The following is a 19,886-nucleotide window of genomic DNA, read 5'->3' on the forward strand; positions in this document are numbered from 1 at the left end:
GGGATTAAAGGCGTGCGCCACCATCGCCCGGCTCTTTTCCTTTTTTTTTTGCCTTTCCTTGGTTACCAAGAAATGAGTGGCACGGGCTGGAGAGATGGTTCAGTGGTTAACAGCAGCAGCAGCTTCTAGAGGACCTGGACTCTATTCCAAGCACCCTCATGTTAGCTGGGTCCAGCTCCCTCTTGTGGCCTCTGTGGGCACTGAACACACATAGTGCACAGGTATAGTGTAAGGAAAACACAGAAGTGTAAAAAAAAATCTTAAAAAGCAAGCAAACAAACATATAAAATCAAAATCCAGTAAATGATGATCAAGGAGTATTATTTAAATGGGGGGAAGGGGGTCCTGGAAGAATGGCTTAGCTGGTTTAAATGACAGCTCACAAGGGTCAGACACACTCACACAAGACATTCATGCGGGCAAACCACCAATGCACACTAAACAAAAATAAAGTAAAAAGAAAGTCAAGTTCAGCATGGTGACATGTGACTTCAATCCCAGCACTTGGGAGGCAAAAGCAGCAGATAGATACCTATGAACTCAGGGCCATCGTGGTGTCGAAAGTGAGTTCAAGGACAGCTAGGGGCTACGCAGTGAGCCCCTATCTCCAAACAAAACACAACCCAAGCCAATATATGTGCATGTGGTGTCATGTGTGTACGTATGTACCCACCTCTGTCTGCACACAGGATGATACTGAGGTCTTCCTCAGTTGCTCACTCTATTTTTCATTCACCTACTTTGTATTGGAGGGGCCCGCCACAAAGCACATTTGGAGGTCAGGGGTCACTGTGAGGGAGACGGCCCTCTATTCCTACCACGTGACTTCAGCGGCTGAACTCGGTTCATTACTCATGGCAGTAAGCACCTTTGCCTTGCTCAGCCATCTTACGGTCTCTCACTGAACCTGGAGGTCACCAGCTTGGCTAGACTAGATGGCTAGCAAACCCTGCTTCCACCTCCTCGGCTCTAGCTGTGGGATCTGGGAATTGAACTCGGGTCCCCATGCTTTTGTTGTGGGCACTCTACATCAGTCTCAAGAAATATACTTCCTAGTGGGGAAAAACGTTGGTAGACATGTAAAACTCCCAGTTTGACCCACGAAGTCATCCTCTTTGGTCAGTTTATTAGTTTGTAGACAGACCTCACTGAGCCCAGGCTGGCCTGGAATTCACTATGTAGCCAAGAATGACCTTGAACTTTTGTCCCCTCGCTTGTACCTCCCAGGAGCAGGGCTTACAAGCATGTGCCACCATGCTTATGTCTCTCTTTAGGATCTTAGAAGTAGTGGGGCTGGGAAGATGGCTCTGGGGTTAAGAGCACTGCTGCTTTTGCAGAGGAACAGATTCGGTTCCCAGCACCCACATGATGGCTCACACCCATCTGTAACTCCAGCTCCAAGAGACCCGACATCCTCAGGCTCCTAGCATGGTATATGGTACACATACATTTATTCAGGCAAAACACTCACATAAAAATAATTTGGGGGTGTATCACTGTGCTGGCTAAGTTTGGGTCAACTTGACACAACTTTAAGCAGGACCCTTCCATGGCCTCTGCATCAGCTCCTGCCCCCAGGATCCTGTCTGGTTTGAAATCCTGTCCTGTCTTCCTTTGATGATGAACAGTGATCTGGAAATGGAAGCCAAATAAGCCCTTTCCTCCCCAACCTGCTTTTGGGTCACGGTGCTTCTCCTCAGCAACAGAAACCCTAACTAAGACAATCACAATGTATAAACAGTGCATTATTAAGTTAGGCAGGAGATATGGCTCCTTGGTAGCACACTTGCCTAGCATGCTCCCTCCAGGCTCTGAGTTTGAGTGCTAAAGGGGTCAGGTTTGTTACTTGGGAAACTAGGGCAGGAAGGATTGCAAACTTGAGGGCTAGCCTGGGCAATGTAGTGAGCCTCATCTCAAAAATAAAGCTGGGCATGGTGGCGAATGTCTTTAATTCCCCAGCACGTGGTGGAAGCAGAGGCAGGTAGATTTCTGTGAGTTCCACGCCAGCCTGGTCTACATAGCGAGATCCAGGACAGTCAGAGCTACATAACTGATAGTCTGCCCGAAATAAATAAAAACCCCAATAAACCAAAATAATAACAAAAAATAAAATGGTGGTAGAAAATAGTACATAAAGTCAAGGACCAAAAGTTGCTAAATTCAAGCCAGGTGGTGATGGTGGCCCTTGAATCCCAGCACTTGGGAGGCAGAGGCAGGCAGATCTCTGTGAGCTTGAGGCCAGTCTGGTCTACACAGTGAGTTCCAGGACAGCCAGAGAAACACTGAAAAAAAAAGTTGCTAAATTTGGTGTAGGAGGTATGTGTTGCTTTTATTGGCTAAGGAATAAAGAAACTGCCTTGGCCTGTTGATAGGGCAGAGCTTAGGTAGGCGGGGAAAACTGGACTGCCTGGAGAGGGAGACGCTATGGAGCCATCACTGGAGACAGATGTGCTGAAACTTTGCTGGTAGGCCGCGACCTCGTGGTGATGCACAGATTAACGGATAGATTAAATTAATATGTAAGAGTTAGCCAATAAGAAGCTAGAGCTAATGGGCCAAGCAGTGACTTAATTAATACAGTTCCTGTGTGACTATTTTGGGTCTAAGCTAGCCGGGCAGCTAGGACAAACAAGTGGGCCTCCTTTTACATAAATTCACTGGGTAAAAAGTTGACAGGAAGCCTAAAGTGTCAGAGTATCAACACACAGGTGATAATTTCAAAAGGAACAAACAAACAAGACGCAAAACCTTTTCAATGGAGAAATCTAAAGGATGCCATCATAACCAGGTGATCAGTTCTGACATCCTTGCAGGAGGCCCCAAGAAGGCACATGCCAGTCACAGTGGACAGAATCCAGTTGTGAGGAAACAATCAAATGCACAGTGTCCCACATCTGGGCCTGTTGAGCACAATGTCACAAAAGGCCAAAAGTCAAGCATCGAGGCTTGCCTGCAAGAAACTTCAAATGGGTGGAGACAGAGAGAGAAAGTGTGTAGAAGGCTATAAATGCTCGTGTTTTTTTTTTTCTATGAGTTGGCATTAAAAAAAAAATAACTGGAGCCTGGTGGTGGTGATGCATGGCTTTAATCCCAGCACTGGGAGGCAGAGGCAAGGGGATGTCTGTGAATTCAAGGCCAGCCTGGTCCACAGAGTGAGTCCCAGGACAGCCAGAGATACAGAGAGAAACCCTGTGTTGAAAAACAAAAAGAAACAAATCTTGGGCGTAAAAAGCAAGACTATATACAATGTACTGAAGCTGGGGGTCATGGGTAACTGCAGTAACAGGGAGAATTAGCAACACAGCAGATCCCACCGGGCTCCAGAATCAGACAGATATTCACTCGGAAAGCCCGCTGAGAGGATATTTTTGGGTCTTGGGGGGAGGTGGTGAGAATGAATGACTTAAGATTAGATGGGGTTTATTTCTGCTAAAAGGGAGGCAAATTTTGATTGACTAAACAAATAACTTCATTTTTAGCGTAAATCCTCTGGCCTGTCTTCCGTATATTATCGTCGTCCTAGAGAAGAACTGGGTATGTCATATGACCAGGTGTGTAATGTTCTAGTTTTGTTGGTCCCAGTCTCATTTCCTCTACATGATATGTACTTCTTCATCTACCAGATCAAAAACTGTTAACATTTAAACTGGCACAAAATTTGGCTACTTGGAAGGCAAGAGTAGGCAGATTGCAAGTCCAGTACCAGTGTAGAGTACACAGTAAGACCCTGTCTCAAAATACTTAAAGGCTGGGGATGTAGCCCAGTGGCAGAGTATTTGCCTAATATGCACAAGACCCTGTGTTCTACACACAGGGCCAACAATAGAAGGGAGGGAGGTGCTGGGAAACCGGTATAGCTTCATCTATCTTTAACAAACTCGAGTCACCCACAGCAGTATAAGAGGACGATGGTTAATACATGCATATTTCAAAATTGCTAAAAATGAGTTTTAGAGGTGTCAACACAATAACACGGTAGCATAATAGTTATGCTAATTGGCTTGACTGAATATAGTTTGTACACGGAGCCAGGATCTTGGAGTTCTTGGCCTCCAGAACCACGTGCCAAATAAATTTGTTTACCACTTAAAAAGTGGAAAAAAAAACAAGAGGGGGAACAAAAAAAATTGTACTTTGGTGAAAAAAACACCAAACTCCAGAAATTATTATTTCTTCAATATTATTTCAAAATTATTACTTATTATCAAAATTATTATTTCACTTTTGAAAATAAAATGTTACCCAGGCAGTGGTGGTGCCTGCTTGGTCTACAGAGCAAGTTCCAGGACAGTCAGAACTACACAAAGAAACCCTGTCTCGAAAAATAAAAATCAAAACCAAAAAAAAAAAAAAAAAAAAACCAACAACAACAAAAAATCCCCAGAACTTCAAACTTTTTTTTATAAAGCATTATATTAAACATTGAGGCAAACATCCAAAGCTAAATGAAAACTCAGACACAATTCCAGTTCTATTGCTTACGGTGTCGAGTCTTTTTCTGCATTGAAGAGCAAACCCTTAATTCACTTCTGGTAGGAATGCCAATTTGGGCACCCAGGCGATGGCAATCAGCACGATCCAGCTATAGACATTCTGTGTCTGGACACACAGGACTCTCTAGTCAACACACCACACAGTTACTCGTACAACTATGTTCGTTGCTGCACTACTCAGATACCAGGATATGGAATCAGCAAAGAGAATGACGACATGGATGTGTGGAAATGCCACAATGAAACCTGCGGTCTGCTAACCTAAAAAGTAATCTAAAAATACTGTACACACCTCCTCACTAATTCTGAGCAGCATTTGAAATAAGGAAACTTGGCTTGTTTCCACCTGTTCCCATTAAAAGTCAACACTGGACACTTGGTGCACTCCCATCAACCGTTCCTTTTCTTTCCTGTGTTTGATTTATTCTGAGACAAGAGTTCGCATATCCAGGGCGGCCTCCAGCCTGGAGATGTAGGATAACCTTGAACTTCTGACTGAGGTTACAGAAATACACCACTAAGCCCGTTAATGCTGTGCCGAGGATTGAACCCTGGGCTAGGCAAGCTCAGACTCTAGCCTAATGTTCACAAATATTCTAACGCAGGATGGGGAGGGGGTAGAACTGTGGTTGGAATGTAAAATAAAATTTAAAAAAAATTAATTAAAAAATATTCTAATGCAAGGAGAGATTTGAACTGTTTTTATTTATTATTTATTTTTTGAAGGTGAGTTATTGTGGAGTGTAATCTAAGTGTGGGGGGTGATCCAATCAGTGACAAGATCAAATAAATTTTACTAATAACCAGTAAAAGTAAAAGTTGCATATTCTGCCACAAACCCAAGACTAAAATCACCTATTGCCCTCTCTGGGATTATGAGATGCAGGGATTTTTTTTTAACATGATGAGAAAGTGCAACATTCCACACGATTGCCCCCCAAATCCAAGTTTTAATTTGGAATACTTTTAGATTTTGTTTGTTGTTTGTTTGTTTGAGGCAGAGTTTCTTTGTGTAGCCCTGGCTGTCCTAGAACTCACTCTGTAGACCAGACTGGACTCAAACCCACAGAGATCCGCCTGCCTCTGCCTACCAAGTGCTCGGATTAAAGGCGTGTGCCACCACTGCCCGTCTTCCTTTTTTTTTTTTTTTTTTTTTTTTAAAAAAAAGCATTTTATTCTTATGAGTCTGAATATTCTGCCTGCATGTGATGTACATGTGCGCCACTCTCAGAGATCAGAAGAGAGAGAGATGGTTGTGAGGCACGGTGTAGGTGCTACACACGGAACACAGGTCTTCCTGAAGAACAGTGTTTTTAATCTCTGAGGCATCTCTCCAGGCCCCGTCCTTTTTCCCCCCTTTTAATTCTGCATTGGAATCCTTAGAGTTGAGCTAAAGGACACAAAAACAAACAGTATCCCAGCCAACTAGCAGGACCAAAAAGCTTCTTGACAATAAAAATGGCTACGCAATAGGGGCCTGCTTTATGGATTCTTAAATCTTAAGAAGTCTTAACTGGCCTACAAGTCTACAATACCCGTGCAGGTAAAATCTTAGACAGTATTGTCAGAACAATATTCAGATGCAACCCCACCTCATCCGCATGGCATCCATTTTTCCCCATTTGCCTATAATTTTGGACACTCACAGTTTTGTGGGTCTTGGCCTCCTGCTTCAGCCCCAACCCCAATCCGTACAGAACTTACAGGAAGGTTCTACTTCCAAAAATTCGGCCTCTAAATTAGCCAAGCTGGCGAACATCTGGTGGCAGGGAGCCTTGCGCTTAGTCCTAGCAACTACCACGCACAAGGCCGTTTCAGTCAGTTTCCAACAGGATACAGAAATGTCCTCGTGCACCCCTGTGGCGCACACGCGCATTCGCACAGCCTACATCCTGCCATCCCACGTCATGCGCTGTGGTGCTTGAACCCACAGCGATGCCTGGACTATTTCTTGGCCACGCGCCCACACACTGTGACGCAGCGGCCCACGCAAATAGACCCCATCCACCTCCCTCCACGCTCCATGCTTGCTCTCTCCAGACTGGGGTCGAAGGAGTACAATGACCTTTCCAATCTTAAATCATTTTCTGTTTTCCCTCTGCCAGCCACCTCTGTCCCTTTTCCAAGCTAGGGTATGGTACTGAAGGCTGTGCCCTCTGTCTGGCCAGTGATATCTGCTCTTGGGGTAGCCTCAAGTATTGTCCCTGTGTTAAAAATCTATTATACTCATCTCCGGGTAGCTTGAGGTGGGTTTAGTAGGTGCAGTACATGACCTTTATGGAGGCTTGGTTTGGGCTCTCTCTCCAAGGCCGAGGCCTCTTCAAGAGCAGGGAGCTCAGGATTGAAAACCTAAGCGTTCCATCCTGGCTTGCTGTGAACCTCAGGAAGACAGAGAGAAAGTGGACTGGAAACCACACCCACCATCTAGAGGTGTCACAAACCCCAGCCTCAGGGCTACTTGCTTTGGGCGAGGGCGGGGGGGGGGGGGGGGGGGGGGGGGAGGTGGCGCGTAGCCAGGACAGGAAGGACACCCTCTACTTACAGCAGAAGTTACTCCACCAGGGCATGGTGGTGGATGGCCGCGCAAAGCGGCCCGCGTGGCCCCGTCAGCCGCTCCTGGCTGCCCCATCGCGGGACACCAACCGGCCGCGGCGCCGTCGCCGACCACCCAGGTTTTGGAGAGGGGCACCCTTGGGGACGGCTACGTACGTCACAGAGGCGGGGGGGGGGGGGGGCTGTCTGCCAGGTGACCAAGGCAAGCCCCTCCCCCCACACCAGAAGGTTCTAGGATCACGTGTGGGGGCTTCCCCCTCTGCCCTAGTTCGCGATTATGTAATGGGTTCTCCCACAGTTCCTGACCACCTATATATGATTAGCTAGTTAACCCTCAGAGAAATGGCCACAGGCACACAGGACACATCTCTGAGTGGGTTGGGCTTGGGAGTGAGTGCTTTGTTTATAAAAACTAACTTCCAGGGCCAAGTTCTTCCCTATAACCACGTAAATAAAATCTTAGAGCTTGAAGGCAGAGCTTCCAACTGTCTCAGAAGACACAAAAATCTTCAAAAATAGCGATACAGGGAGAAGGCCCCTATAGTGACTTGGGGTGGGCAACTGGTCAGTTTATTACAATACTAAACATTTCTTTATCCTGGGAGATGGCAGTCGTGATCCTTGGTACTCATATGAACTCAGCCGGTAGTTATGTAAGAAGATCTTGGGTTGACAGGAGATTGGAGAAGGAAGAATGAATAGGTACTAAGGGGAGCGTTAGGGACACTATACTTTCTGATACTAATTATATTGAAAGGATACACCCTCCTGACCTGTCAAAATCCATAGTACATAAACCACCAGGACTAAACCCATACACTGCACACTCTTGGGTGTTGATATATGCAGGGAAGTTCCATCATACATTCAAAATGAAGGACCACTTTGGGAAAGGATTTGGCAAAAGACCTACAAGGGATACATGGAAACTTTGAATTCTGGCTAACTTTTCTATGAATCCAAATGGCTCTTTAAAAAATGGGGATGGGGCCGGGCGATGGTGGCGCACGCCTTTAATCCCAGCACTTGGGAGGCAGAGGCAGGCGGATCTCTGTGAGACCAGCCTGGTCTACAGAGCTAGTTCCAGGACAGGCTCCAAAGCCATAGAGAAACCCTGTCTCGAAAAACCAAAAAAAAAAAAAAAAAAAAAAAAAAAAAAAAAAAAAAAAAAAAGAAAAGAAAAAAATGGGGATGGGACTGGAGAGACAGCTTAGCAGTTAGGAGCAATGGCTGCTCTCCCAGAGGTTCTGAGTTCAACTTCCAGCATCCACGTGATGGCTCACAACCATCTATCTATAATGGGATTCAATGCCCTCTTCTGACATGCAGGAATACATGCAGACAGAATACACATACAAAAAAAAAAATTAAAAGAAAAAAGAAACTGGGTTCCTTAGCTCCAGATGAGTCAGTGGCCACTGTCTCACAGCACTTTGGGGTAACTGAAGGCTAACTTGTGGCACCTTGAGTCAGGTGTGAAGAGACAAGCACAGAGTTCATCTTTTGGATTCTATACACTTTCAAAGCGTGAACCTCCTCCCACCCCCCAAGTCATCACAATGTTTTAAACTTGTAAACAGTACAGGACAAGAACAAGGGCTGGTACCTGTCATTTCTCACATTTGGAGGGAACATTGCTGTATGCCCAAAGCAGACGACAATTAGGGTTGTTTGAATGTGAAAAGTGGGGTTCCTTCATGCTTAACAGTCATGCTTTTTAAAATAAACCAATCAAACAGAAGAACACACACATACCATCCACCAAGATTACCGGCCATCAATTTGAAACAAACAAAGCGGGGGAGGAGGGAACTGGCTAAGACAAGAAGTATTGACGATGCTAAATCGGAATGTGTGTGTCTTTGAGAGATCTAGAGGAACAACCGGTTCTACAGCGAGAAAGATGAGGGGTGGGGTGGAGGCCACTCAATAACTTGTAAGGGAGAAGTGTCACTGTGCACAGTATCCTGAAAAAGTCACCCATGATGCATTCTGGCTAACAGTACAATCGCAGCTAAGAGTAAAATCCCTAAATTGAACCAAAGGGGATAGACACGAGTAAAATAGAGGCACCCCCACTCCCCCCCCCAAATTCTACATAAGGGCTGCAAAATGCAAAATCCTCTGAGCGAGATGCACCCACTACAATCACAAAGTCCAGCAGCTGCAGGTACCTGTCCTGGGTTTGCATAAGAACAGTCAGGCATGGGTGGCTGGGGAAAGGGGCGGGGCTATCTCTCACTGCTAAACTAAAAGGTTTGCTAGGAATATAGATCAGAGAGAGGATCATGAGTCGTTACCTTCAGAGCCTTCCACGGATGACCAGTGGGTACCTCCAATTCAGTTTCCAATCCAGCACTCACCCAACACAGATGGCCCTGGTTAAACTGAATGGGTCACCAAATAAACCAAGTCATGAGCCTGGAAAAGGCACTGGTAGAGATAAGAGCAGGAGCTCGACAGAGATTGGATGGAAGGGGTCTAAGGGAGATGTGGGAGGAGAGGCAATGGGCATCACTAGTACGTCATAAACATGGAAGAAGTTGTCCAAGAACAAATTGTTCCACGGGGCCAGTGGGATAGTTCATTGAGGAAAGGTGCCTATCACCAATCCTGATGACCTGAATTTTATCCTAGGGAAGCCACAAGGTAGGAGGAGAGAACTAGTTCCCACAAAGTTATCCTCTGATCCCCCACTAAATTGTAGCAGTATTCACACGAATGCATGCGCACACACAAAAATGTACATCGTCAGGTGGTGGCGGTGCAAGCCTTTAATCCTAGAATTTAGGAGGCAGAGGCAAGGTGGATCTCTGAGAATTCTAGGCTAGCCTGGTCTACATAGCGAGTTCCCGTCTCACACACATATAGCTACCCTTGAATTTTCAGAGTAATGCTTGAGTGCTGGGATTGCAGATGGATAAGATGAAAAATACAGCATTCCCTTCCCCTAAAGGGTCAGAGCATCATACTGGACACAGTCAGCCCATCCCCCTGCCCAGGTACTTCTCCAGCGAGCCAGATGCCCAGCCCTCAGATTGGCCCTTTACATTATGACTGAAACACTGTTATTAGTAATTAGTAATTAGTAAGCTGGCTGGTTAAAAACTCGTATGGCTTTAAAAGTGTTTTTTTTCCCCCAAACAAATGTGCTTATTGCTTTGTGGGTTTTGTTTGTTTCTCTTTGACAGGGCCTCCTATATCCCGAGGTGGATATGAACTAGCTATATACCTGAAGCTGGCCTTGAACTTGTAATACTCCTGCCTGCATTTCCTAGAGATGTGCGTGACCATATCCAATATCTTAGCTGACTTTTGTGAATTCCAAAAGTCTATAGATAGGTAATTACTGATAGGCAATCTATAGAAAAAAAGGATTCCTATAAAGACAATGTGAAGAGATGACCACTATTTAGGTCTTTTTTTTTTTTTTATAAGTTGTTTGATGGTCTGCCAAACTGTGGCTTAATGACTCATTTTTATGTCCCTCCTCCAGTAGTTTGTCGGTCCTCTCTTTTGTGGTCAGACTGCAGAGCACACAGGCAGTGACTCTCTGATGGAGTTTGAACAGAAGAGGGCAGTGTTGTCCAGCCAGCTGCTGGTGGCCGGCCTATAAGGTGCAGGAACTGAGCTGAAGTCACAGAGTCAGTCCACATGCACTTTCAAACTCAGCAAAATTACAAATTGTGCTGGGGCCTTTAAGAACGAAAAAGCCCCAGCACTCAGGAAAGAAGGAAGAAGAAGAAGAAGAAGGAAAAAGAGGAGGAGGAAGAGGAGGAGGAGGAGGAGGAGGAGGAGGAGGAGGAGGAGGAGGAGGGGTTAAGCAAAGAAAGCCAGCGTTTCAAGTTGGTTCTCTTACCCTTCCTATCATGTAAAAACTGTAGGTCCCTTACCCCAATTGGACTCGCAGGAGCCTGGTGGGGCCTCATGTTCATCTATGTTTTTTCTCCCATCCTTTACCCACAATTCTTCACTCTTTTAGCTGTCACTGGTCCACCAGTACTTGGAACATTCAAACCACCCATTACTTCCCCAGTCCTGGCTGGAAGTAGAGATCCCTAGAGCGGACATCATTCTCCTCTACCTGTGGTCAGCCAGAACCCCTGACAGGGTATATTCACAAATAATACTTAGTAAGCAAACAGAGACTTGTTTTTGGGAGGGTCTCACATGCCCAATTCCTTATGTAGCTGAAGCTAGCCTTGAACTGCGATTGCCTGCCTCCACCTCCCCAAGTGCAGTGATTACAGGTTATGTACCACCAGGTCCAGCTTGAGAAGCTGCTAAATGTTTTAATAAATGCAAAATAAAAAAAAAAAACAACAACAGGCCGGGCGGTGGTGGCGCACGCCTTTAATCCCAGCACTCGGGAGGCAGAGGCAGGTGGATCTCTGTGAGTTCGAGACCAGCCTGGTCTACAAGAGCTAGTTCCAGGACAGGCTCCAAAGCCACAGAGAAACCCTGTCTCGAAAAAACAAACAAACAAACAAAAAACAAACAAAAGAACAACAAAAAAGCTCAAAGATATGGGGGTGCCAGAGAAAAGACCTAGACCAAAGAGCTTCTAATGCAGCAGTTCTCAGCCTGGGGGTCATGACCTTCAGGGGTCACATATCTGATATCCTTCATGTCAAATATTTACCTTATGATTCATAACAGCAGCAAAACGACAGCTATGAAGCGGCAATGAAATAATTTTATGGCTGGTGATCACCACAACATGAAGAATTTTTTAAAGTAATTTTGTTTTTCTTCTGTGTTTAAAGTTATTTATTTATTGGGTATACAGCATTCTACTTGCATGTATGCCTGCACACCAGAAGAGGGCACCAGATCTCATTATAGATGGCTGGGAGTCACCATGTGGTTGCTGGGAATTGAACTCAGGACCTCTGGAAGAGCAGCCAGTGCTCTTAACCTCTGAGCCATCTCTCCAGCCCCCAACATGAAGAATTATATTGAAGGGTCGCAGCATTAGGAAGGTTGAGAACCACTGCTCTAAAGGGAGGGAAAGGAGAAGATGGCAAATAAGAAAACTGTAAATGGAATAAAGCGAGACAGATATGGTGTCCCGCGGCTTTAATTGCAGCACTCTAGAGCCAGAGAGAGATGGATCTCTGAGAAGGTCAGCCTGGACTACGTAGCAAGCTTCAGGTCAACCAAGGATACATAGTGAGATCCTGTCTCCTTGTCTCTCTCTGTTTCAGCCTCTGTCTTGCAAGTGCGTGCGTGTCCGCGGGCACACACACACACACACACACACACACACACACACAAAAGAACACCTCTCCTTCCTTCAAATAAGAATATTCTTGGGGCAGCCTTCCATGAAAGAAGGGTCACTGCTCACCTTTCAGACACATCATCACGCCACCAAAGCTACAGAGAAACCCTGTCTCGAAAAACAAAAAAAAAAAACAAAAAAAGAATAAAAATATATCATTCTTGCGTGTGTGTACACGCATGCCATGTGTGGACAGGTGCATGAGAGCCACAGTACATGTGTAGAGGCCATGAGGACAACTCTGTGGAGCGGGCTCCTTCCTCCCACCTTCCTGTGGGCTCCAGGGATTAAGCGCAGATCACAGCTCAACTGTGGAGCCGGCTCTCTCCTATCACTTTTTTTTTTTTTTTTTTTTTTTTTGGTTTTTCGAGACAGGGTTTCTCTGTGGTTTTGGAGCCTGTCCTGGAACTAGCTCTTGTAGACCAGGCTGGTCTCGAACTCACAGAGATCCACCTGCCTCTGCCTCCCAAGTGCTGGGATTAAAGGCGTGCGCCACCACCGCCCAGCTCTCCTATCACTCTTGACTTACACATTAGATCCTTGTGCTGCTCGTGGGCAATCAGTGCAGCGAGCTGAGTCTTCGGCTTCCTGCCTAGGAAGCATGTGATATGTATATATACACACATACTGAACGACACCTCAGCTCCTGCAGAATTATCTGCCTTAGAGTTGTCCAACCAGACAGGGAGAGAGAAAGCTAAAAGGCCAAACACTGGAAGCAACAGTGACTTGGGGGTACATTTCCTTGCCCCCTAAAAGTCCATGCATCAATACCTGAGGCGGTCTCTCACTACTTAGTACAGCTCTCAGGGATCCTCCCGCAGTGGAAACAAAGGCTTTTCGTGCCTCAAGTGCTCAGGGGTCCAAATGATGCTCACTCTTCTTGGGGCTCTGCTGGGAATGACAGCATAGTCTCACCAGGATCCAAATGAGGGTGTTCACTAGATAAGCCAAGTTAATAGCAACAGCCATCTTCATACTGTCCCAGCGAACAACCCACCTTCTCCCATGCCACTGACACTGCAAAGGCCGGGGAATGGGACCATAATCCCTCCAAGGGTCCAGATGGGCACCTGCAACACCATCTCACAAACTATGTGTGGGGACCACAGGCCTTTTGCGTCTCCCGATAGCGTAAGCAACATCACGCTCACTAATGGACATGTTAACAGAATTGATGCTACCTGCAATTGGCCTCTGAGCCCATTCAACATGCATCGTGAATATAGGATGCATGGATATTCAACCAGACTGAGAGCAAAAAAAAAAAAAAATCTTCTGGGGGACAGGGGGGACTCGATCTGAACTGGGCTTGTACCAACCTCTTTTCTTCCTCGCCGCTCCTGAGTGACAGTATGACAGTCTAATACAGTATATTAGGTGGCGTAAGTACTTCGGGGGTGTTTAAACTGCAGTGGCAGAGGTTGTTAGAATAAAAAAACAAATTCTTTTCTAATGGACACATTTTGTATGGAGATCTTGGAACCAATTCCCCACAAAGGCCAAAAGATGGCCGTGCTCAGGAGACTGAAATGAAAGTAGTTCACACACACACACACACACACACACACACACAACGTAAAAGAAAAATAAAAGCAACCTCCTATACCTCACAAAATGTTAATACTTTTATCTCAATGTAGCTGTTCAATTTTGGCGACACCAATTTTTAAATCAACCAAAAAGAAGAAGAAAAATAACAGTGCAACACCACAAAAACTACAACATTCAATTTTCAGGTTTAGAATAACCAGTGAGTGCTCTCTGTCCCCAAGCACAGCTTTCTGTGTGTGACATCTGGAACGGTTTAACCCCCCCCTCCCATCTCCTGGAACGTTTCCAGGAATTCTCTGCATTCTGAACCCACCCCTTCTATCAAAACACGCCCAGCTCAACTCAGCTCCAAAGCTCATCAGCTATGGAACTTCCAGCCAGAAGAACCTGTTTAACTGGGATTAACTCAGAGAAGCAAAACCGAGTACCAGGTCATCCAGGTGACATCATTACCCTGCGGCCTTTGGCCACCAAAGGTGCAAGGGCATGCCCTTAGATAGCATCAGCCAAGTGATCCTTTAGGAGATCAGGCTTGAGAAACTTCCTTTTAGGAGAAGAGAAAGCTCAGGAATCAGGGTTTTCAGGACAATTGTTAGGAATAAACAATGGAATTCATAAAGCATCAAGAATACAACCCTTTGAACTCTTTGGACTACTGTTCTGTCCCCACCATAGATTAGGGCCAACATGCTACACCAGCTATGTACAGGATGTTGCCCCAGTCCCCACAATGATTTGCATAAGTGCATTATAAACTGTCTACAATATGCATGAATGCTTCTCTGCTTTAATATTTTTTAATTAAAAAAACTAAATCTCTGGATCTTACCCAACTTTTTTTTCAAAGACAGGCCTCACTTTGTAGCCCAGGCTAGCCTTGAACCAGAGGGGATCCCACCCCTAGATTACAGGAGTGACCCACCCACTACACTTGTATTCCCCAGTTTACTTTGGAGATTTAAAAGAACAACACTTTTGCTCAATTTAACAAGGAGGAATATTATCAGTTATTCTAAAAATGTGTGAATTAAGGAAAGCAGGAAAGGTGCTTTTTAAAAAAGGACTTATTTATTGTTGATTATGTACAAATGCGGATGTTAGTGTGTGGGCGTGCACCCGAGTGCAGGTGCCCACTGAGACCAGAAAAGGATGTCGGACCCCTGGAGGTGAGGTTAAAGGCAGCTGTGAGTCACCTGGGAAGGACACTGGGTCAGATCTCAGGTCCTTTAAGAGCTGAGCCATCTTTCCAACGCGGAAAGATACTTTCTCTTAATTCAAAAAGGAGCTCTGGTCGAGTGTGGTGACACATTCTTTAATCCCAGCACCAGGAGATCTCTGTGAGTTTAAGAGATCTCTGTGAGTTTAAGTAAACTTACCTGATCTTACATACCAAGTTCTAGGCCAGCCAGGGATATACAGAGACCTTTACTTTAAAGGGTAAAAAAAATTGTATTTTTTATTTTTTACTTATTTATTTTGAGTAAGATGGCTCAGCGGGCAAAGGAACTTGGCCGAACAAGCCTAAGGACCCGAGTTGCTGCATCCTGGGAAATCAACAGAGGAAACAGAAAATTGACAAGGAAATTGTCTTCCTACAACACACAGAAGTACAAGGATGCGTGTGCGTGCGAGCGAGCACACACACACACACACTTAATAAATAAGATGCAAAGTAAAAAATTAAAAAGTTCCGGGCTAGCACGGGTGGCAGAGTGCCCTTGCCTAACATGCACAAAGCCCTGATCGCCATTCCCAGCACTGCACAAAGTAGGTGCGGCAACCCTGGTCTGTAAGTCCAACACTGGGAAGTGACACAGAAGGACCAGGAATGTGAGGTATATAAGGTGATCCTTGGTTACACAGGGTCTTTGAAGTCATCTTAGCCTAGGTGAGACCCTATTTTTTAAAAAGGAAAAGAATGAGGGGGCTGGAGAGATGAACTGACCGTTACGAGCAATGGCTGCTCTTCCAGAGGTCCTGAGTTCAATTCTCAGGAACCACGTGATGGCTCCCTACCATCTCTAACTGGATCGGCCTCTTCTGGCAATGCGGGTGTCTGTGCAACCACTCTGAGCATTAGGAAAGAGAACCTTTCACCACCGTATCACAACCATTTCCTAGTGTCTATGCCCAGTTAATGCTAATGGGAGTCGAGAATGGTGAGTGATCCGTCAGATCTCATTCAGGTTGTACTGTCTACACCTCGAGGGTCTGTGTGAGCTGGAAGAGAGGCCATGAACAGGTCTTTAAAGTTTCTCCTGCTTTCAGAGGTGAAAAGATATTTCTCAGTCGTCCCTACACGCACCCATAAACCCTGTCAGTGATTAAGAAGCTTAAGCACCGGGCTCCTCCTTGAATGCTACAGAAACACTCTCTTCTTATTTAAACAAGTAGCTCCAAGCCTTCCTTGGCTGCTTTTCAAGATCCTGAGGACTAAAGACTACTGAAAACACATCTTCCTTAATCAGTTACCGCCCAGAAAAACAGCCACACAGCCACTGAAATTTCCTTTGAAGAAGCCTCCTTGCTCTTAACTTTTCTGCTCCCCCCCCTCCAAGGTCTCTTGTATTCCAGCCTGGGTTTGAACTCCTGATCCTCCTCCTGTCTCCACCTTCCCAGTGGTAGGACTGCAGGACTGTGATACCATGCCGAGTTTCTGCAGGGCTTGGGATCAAACCCAGAGTTTCAGGCATGCCATCAAGCATTTTACCAATTGAGCTACATCTCCAACCCCTTGCCATTAAAGATTTGTGCTCTTTTTCTTTCATTATTATTTCTTCCTTTATACTGGGTCTTCCTGTGTTATACCAGCTTTCCCGGAACTCTTTAGAGTAGACCAGACCGGTCCTGTACCCACAGAACTCAGCTTGCTTCTTCCTCCAGAGATCTGGGACCCAAATGTATGTATGTATCTATGCGCCACCATGCCCAGCCTCTTGTGCAGTTTCTGATTAGTAGCAAAAAGCACAAAACCATGCAACATTACACACTGTGAAGTATATTCTAGACAGCAATAGATCCAACCATTTGACGGTACCTTAAAAATTGGACAGTCCTCCTAATCTAATCACCCCACTAATCTAGTCCATCAACCCACTGAACCCCCTCCTGCCCAAGAAACTGAGCATGTGACAAACTAATAAAATATTGAATGCACAAAAGCAACACCTTATACTGAGAAATACTAGAAGAAAGTGAGATCTTACAGACCCCCTTCTAAACACTGTTTCATCCATGTAAGAACTAATGACTTGGGGGCTGGAGAGAGGGCTCAGCAGTTAAAGGAGCGCACAGCTCTTGCGGAGGCCAGAATCAGACCCTAGCACCAAAGCCAGGCAACTAAAAAAAAGCGCCTGTAACTGCAGGCTTTAGAGGACCCAATATCTCTGGCCTCAGAGGGCGGGCACCTGCACCCACATATCCACACACAGACTGACACAGACATCTACATGTTAAAGTTCTGTGTATCTATTATTGTCTAGGTTTCATAAATTTCCACACCGGTCACTGGTAGAAAGACAAGCGAGAGTGGACAGACAGACTATGAAGGAGCCCTCAGCATAAACAAGCTAAACTATAGGAAGTGAGAGATATTTTTAGCTTTGCTAACTTTTGAATTCATTTAAAATTCCACAGGGAGACACAGTTTGGGGGGGGCAGTTACATAGAGAAAACACTTATGCCCCACTTTAAGACAACAGATTTGGCAATGCCCATTTCAAAATGTTTAAATCAGAGCTGTTTTTAGAAATGTAAGCTAGCAAGTGGAGTTTAATTTCTGAGGGGGCGAAAGGGAAAGAAAACATAAACACACAGTCCCCTAAGAAGCCCAGCCACAGCACAAATGCCCAAGACGATCAAAAGCAAACAGCCCACCCTCTATAAAGCAGGCTTTCCATCAGGACCCGTACAACTAGATTCCTAGAAAACAAGCATAGGAAAAAATAAATTTCATTTCTTTATGACGATTTTTACTAACATCTTAACGGCTATAGGTTTAGGAACTATGGTTTTACTAATGCCAGCCACTTAAGCCAGAACTAAACTAAAACATTAGTCTGATACACGACTTCACCCCAACGTTCTTAATAGCATGCACCAGAAAGCCCCAAACACTTGCAATTTCTCAGACACAGGAGCTTTTAAAATTGAGACTAACTAAAACAGGTTATCGGCAGCCAATATGACACGTTTTCAGTTCAGCTGACTGCCATGGCTCCTCAACAGTCCCCTCCCACTTCCCCAAGGGTAAAGAAAGGATATGGCCCCCAACTAAATGCATCTTTCCATTAGCGCTTCCAGGAAGATTTTGGTTTAAATAAAAATAAAGCATGGGTCCATTGGTTCCTGCGGGACTACGAAACGCTCTCCTGAGGAAAGTGCAGGGAGAGAAGTTGAGAGACAAAAAAGTTCCAGTCACTGTTCACCATTTGAGACTCTCCTTTGAGAGTCACATCTGCAGGAAGAAAAAGTACTTTCCTGCCACCGAGGGAGAACGAAGTCTTACCTGTGATGGTAATGGTCCCCAGCATATTTAAAAACAGTCTTTGCCCTCCTGCGGCAGCTGGCAGAAACCTCCGTCTCCTCCCTGCTAACCCAGCAAGGCGTCGGTGTGATCAGAAGGAACGAAGTCCCAACCACCCTCAGAGCGCCAGGGAGCTTCCCGCGCCCTAGAGGTGCAGCAATGAGCACGGGAGACGCTTCTCCGCTAATTATAGGAGGACCCCGCCCTCGCCCCAGGCCCCGCCCAGGCAAGGCCCCGCCCACAGGACCTCCCGCCCACACTTCTGCCCAGACTTGGCCGCACGACCCAGGGAAGTCACATGTCCCATTTTACCCCGCTCGTCTCTGTGCGTGGTCCACAGCGACAAGCCCAGGGACCTTTCTAAAGTCTCTGGGGTGAACGAGACCCCAAGAACCAGTATTTGATCCAAGCGGTGATTTCATTCCTGGCACTGACTCCTGCATCTCAAAACTTCTAAAATTTTGTAAAGGCGATAACTGCACAGATATTAAATTCTCCGATTTTTAACGCCGTGTTCTGTGTCCTTCAGCTGATTTAAAGGCGGGTGCGGTGCTAAACGGCATTCCCCTTTTAAAGCCTATGGTATTTTATATGTTGCCATCTGTTTCCTACACACGGGTCGGTGTGAAGATCCACAGCTTCTCTGCAATCCTGTTCCCCAGGCTTTTCGCGAAGGGTGTTGCAAGGCAACTCTTCAGAATTCACTCAGGACAACTTTTTCAAAAGCAGAAATGTCTGAGTCTTAGGTCTTTCCCTTTTACAGGGTAGAAATGAGCTAAAGATTTGGCTCAAAGCACACCAACATTCTCCTGCCTCTAACGTACAGCAAATAAAACAGAAGCCGTATTAAAATTCAGGCAGCTCGGTATTTCCTTTTCCGTTAGTCTTGAGATTATTTCTCCACGAAGACACAAGTAATAAATGAGCTGGGTCTCCTTTTGGGAAAGGTCCATTAGACACCCGGAGATTTCTTTTCTTCTTTTTCCTATTTTATCACAGCTTGCGTGCCTTGTCTGTCTGAGCAAACAGCCTATCCACACCCCGAAATGAAAGGTTTTGTTATCGCTCTTCTCCTCAGACCTGAAGGCCTTATTCATGACTGTTTAGGGGCCTGGAGCGTGGGTATCAGTGTGGAAAAGAGTGGGCAAAGACAAGGGACGCGGGGGAGGGGGGCTAAAGAAAAATCAGATGTTGAAGCCCTGTCACACATGGCTTATGGCCACTCCTTCTTGCCACCAGAGGGCGCGACGCACCATGTTCAGGCTTAGGAAGGCAGAAGAAAAGGCCAGTTCCCGCTAGGCAATTTCCTACAGCTTCCCAGACCAACACCTAACGGGGCTGTGAGTCAAGGTGAGCAAGGCCTTATCTTGATTGGTTAAGACCCGGGAACAGACCTTTGCCCTCTCTCTGCATTTCCAACAGGTGGGGTTCCAGGCAGCTCAGTCACCACCCAACCACACACACCTATCCCAACTGT

At 45.8% G+C, this 19,886-nt stretch overlaps 1 protein-coding gene across 2 annotated transcripts in view; it reads right to left on the minus strand.

Moving 5' to 3' along the window:
- Positions 1-19,886, minus strand: part of Akap12 (A-kinase anchoring protein 12) — an 87,651-nt gene that overhangs the window by 7,287 nt on the left and 60,478 nt on the right. Inside the window, exon 1 of one of the 2 annotated variants that reach the window (XM_057761602.1) lies at positions 18,392-18,554. The exons of the other annotated variant lie outside the window; for it this stretch is intronic. Coding sequence (XP_057617585.1) covers positions 18,392-18,416 — 25 coding nt within the window. The 5' untranslated portion in view covers positions 18,417-18,554. Of the gene's footprint in view, positions 1-18,391; positions 18,555-19,886 lie in introns of those variants that run through there. 2 annotated transcript variants of the gene reach the window in all.

The sequence above is a fragment of the Chionomys nivalis genome, chromosome 2 (genome assembly GCF_950005125.1).
Source record: "Chionomys nivalis chromosome 2, mChiNiv1.1, whole genome shotgun sequence".
NCBI classification, from domain to species: Eukaryota; Metazoa; Chordata; class Mammalia; order Rodentia; family Cricetidae; genus Chionomys; species Chionomys nivalis.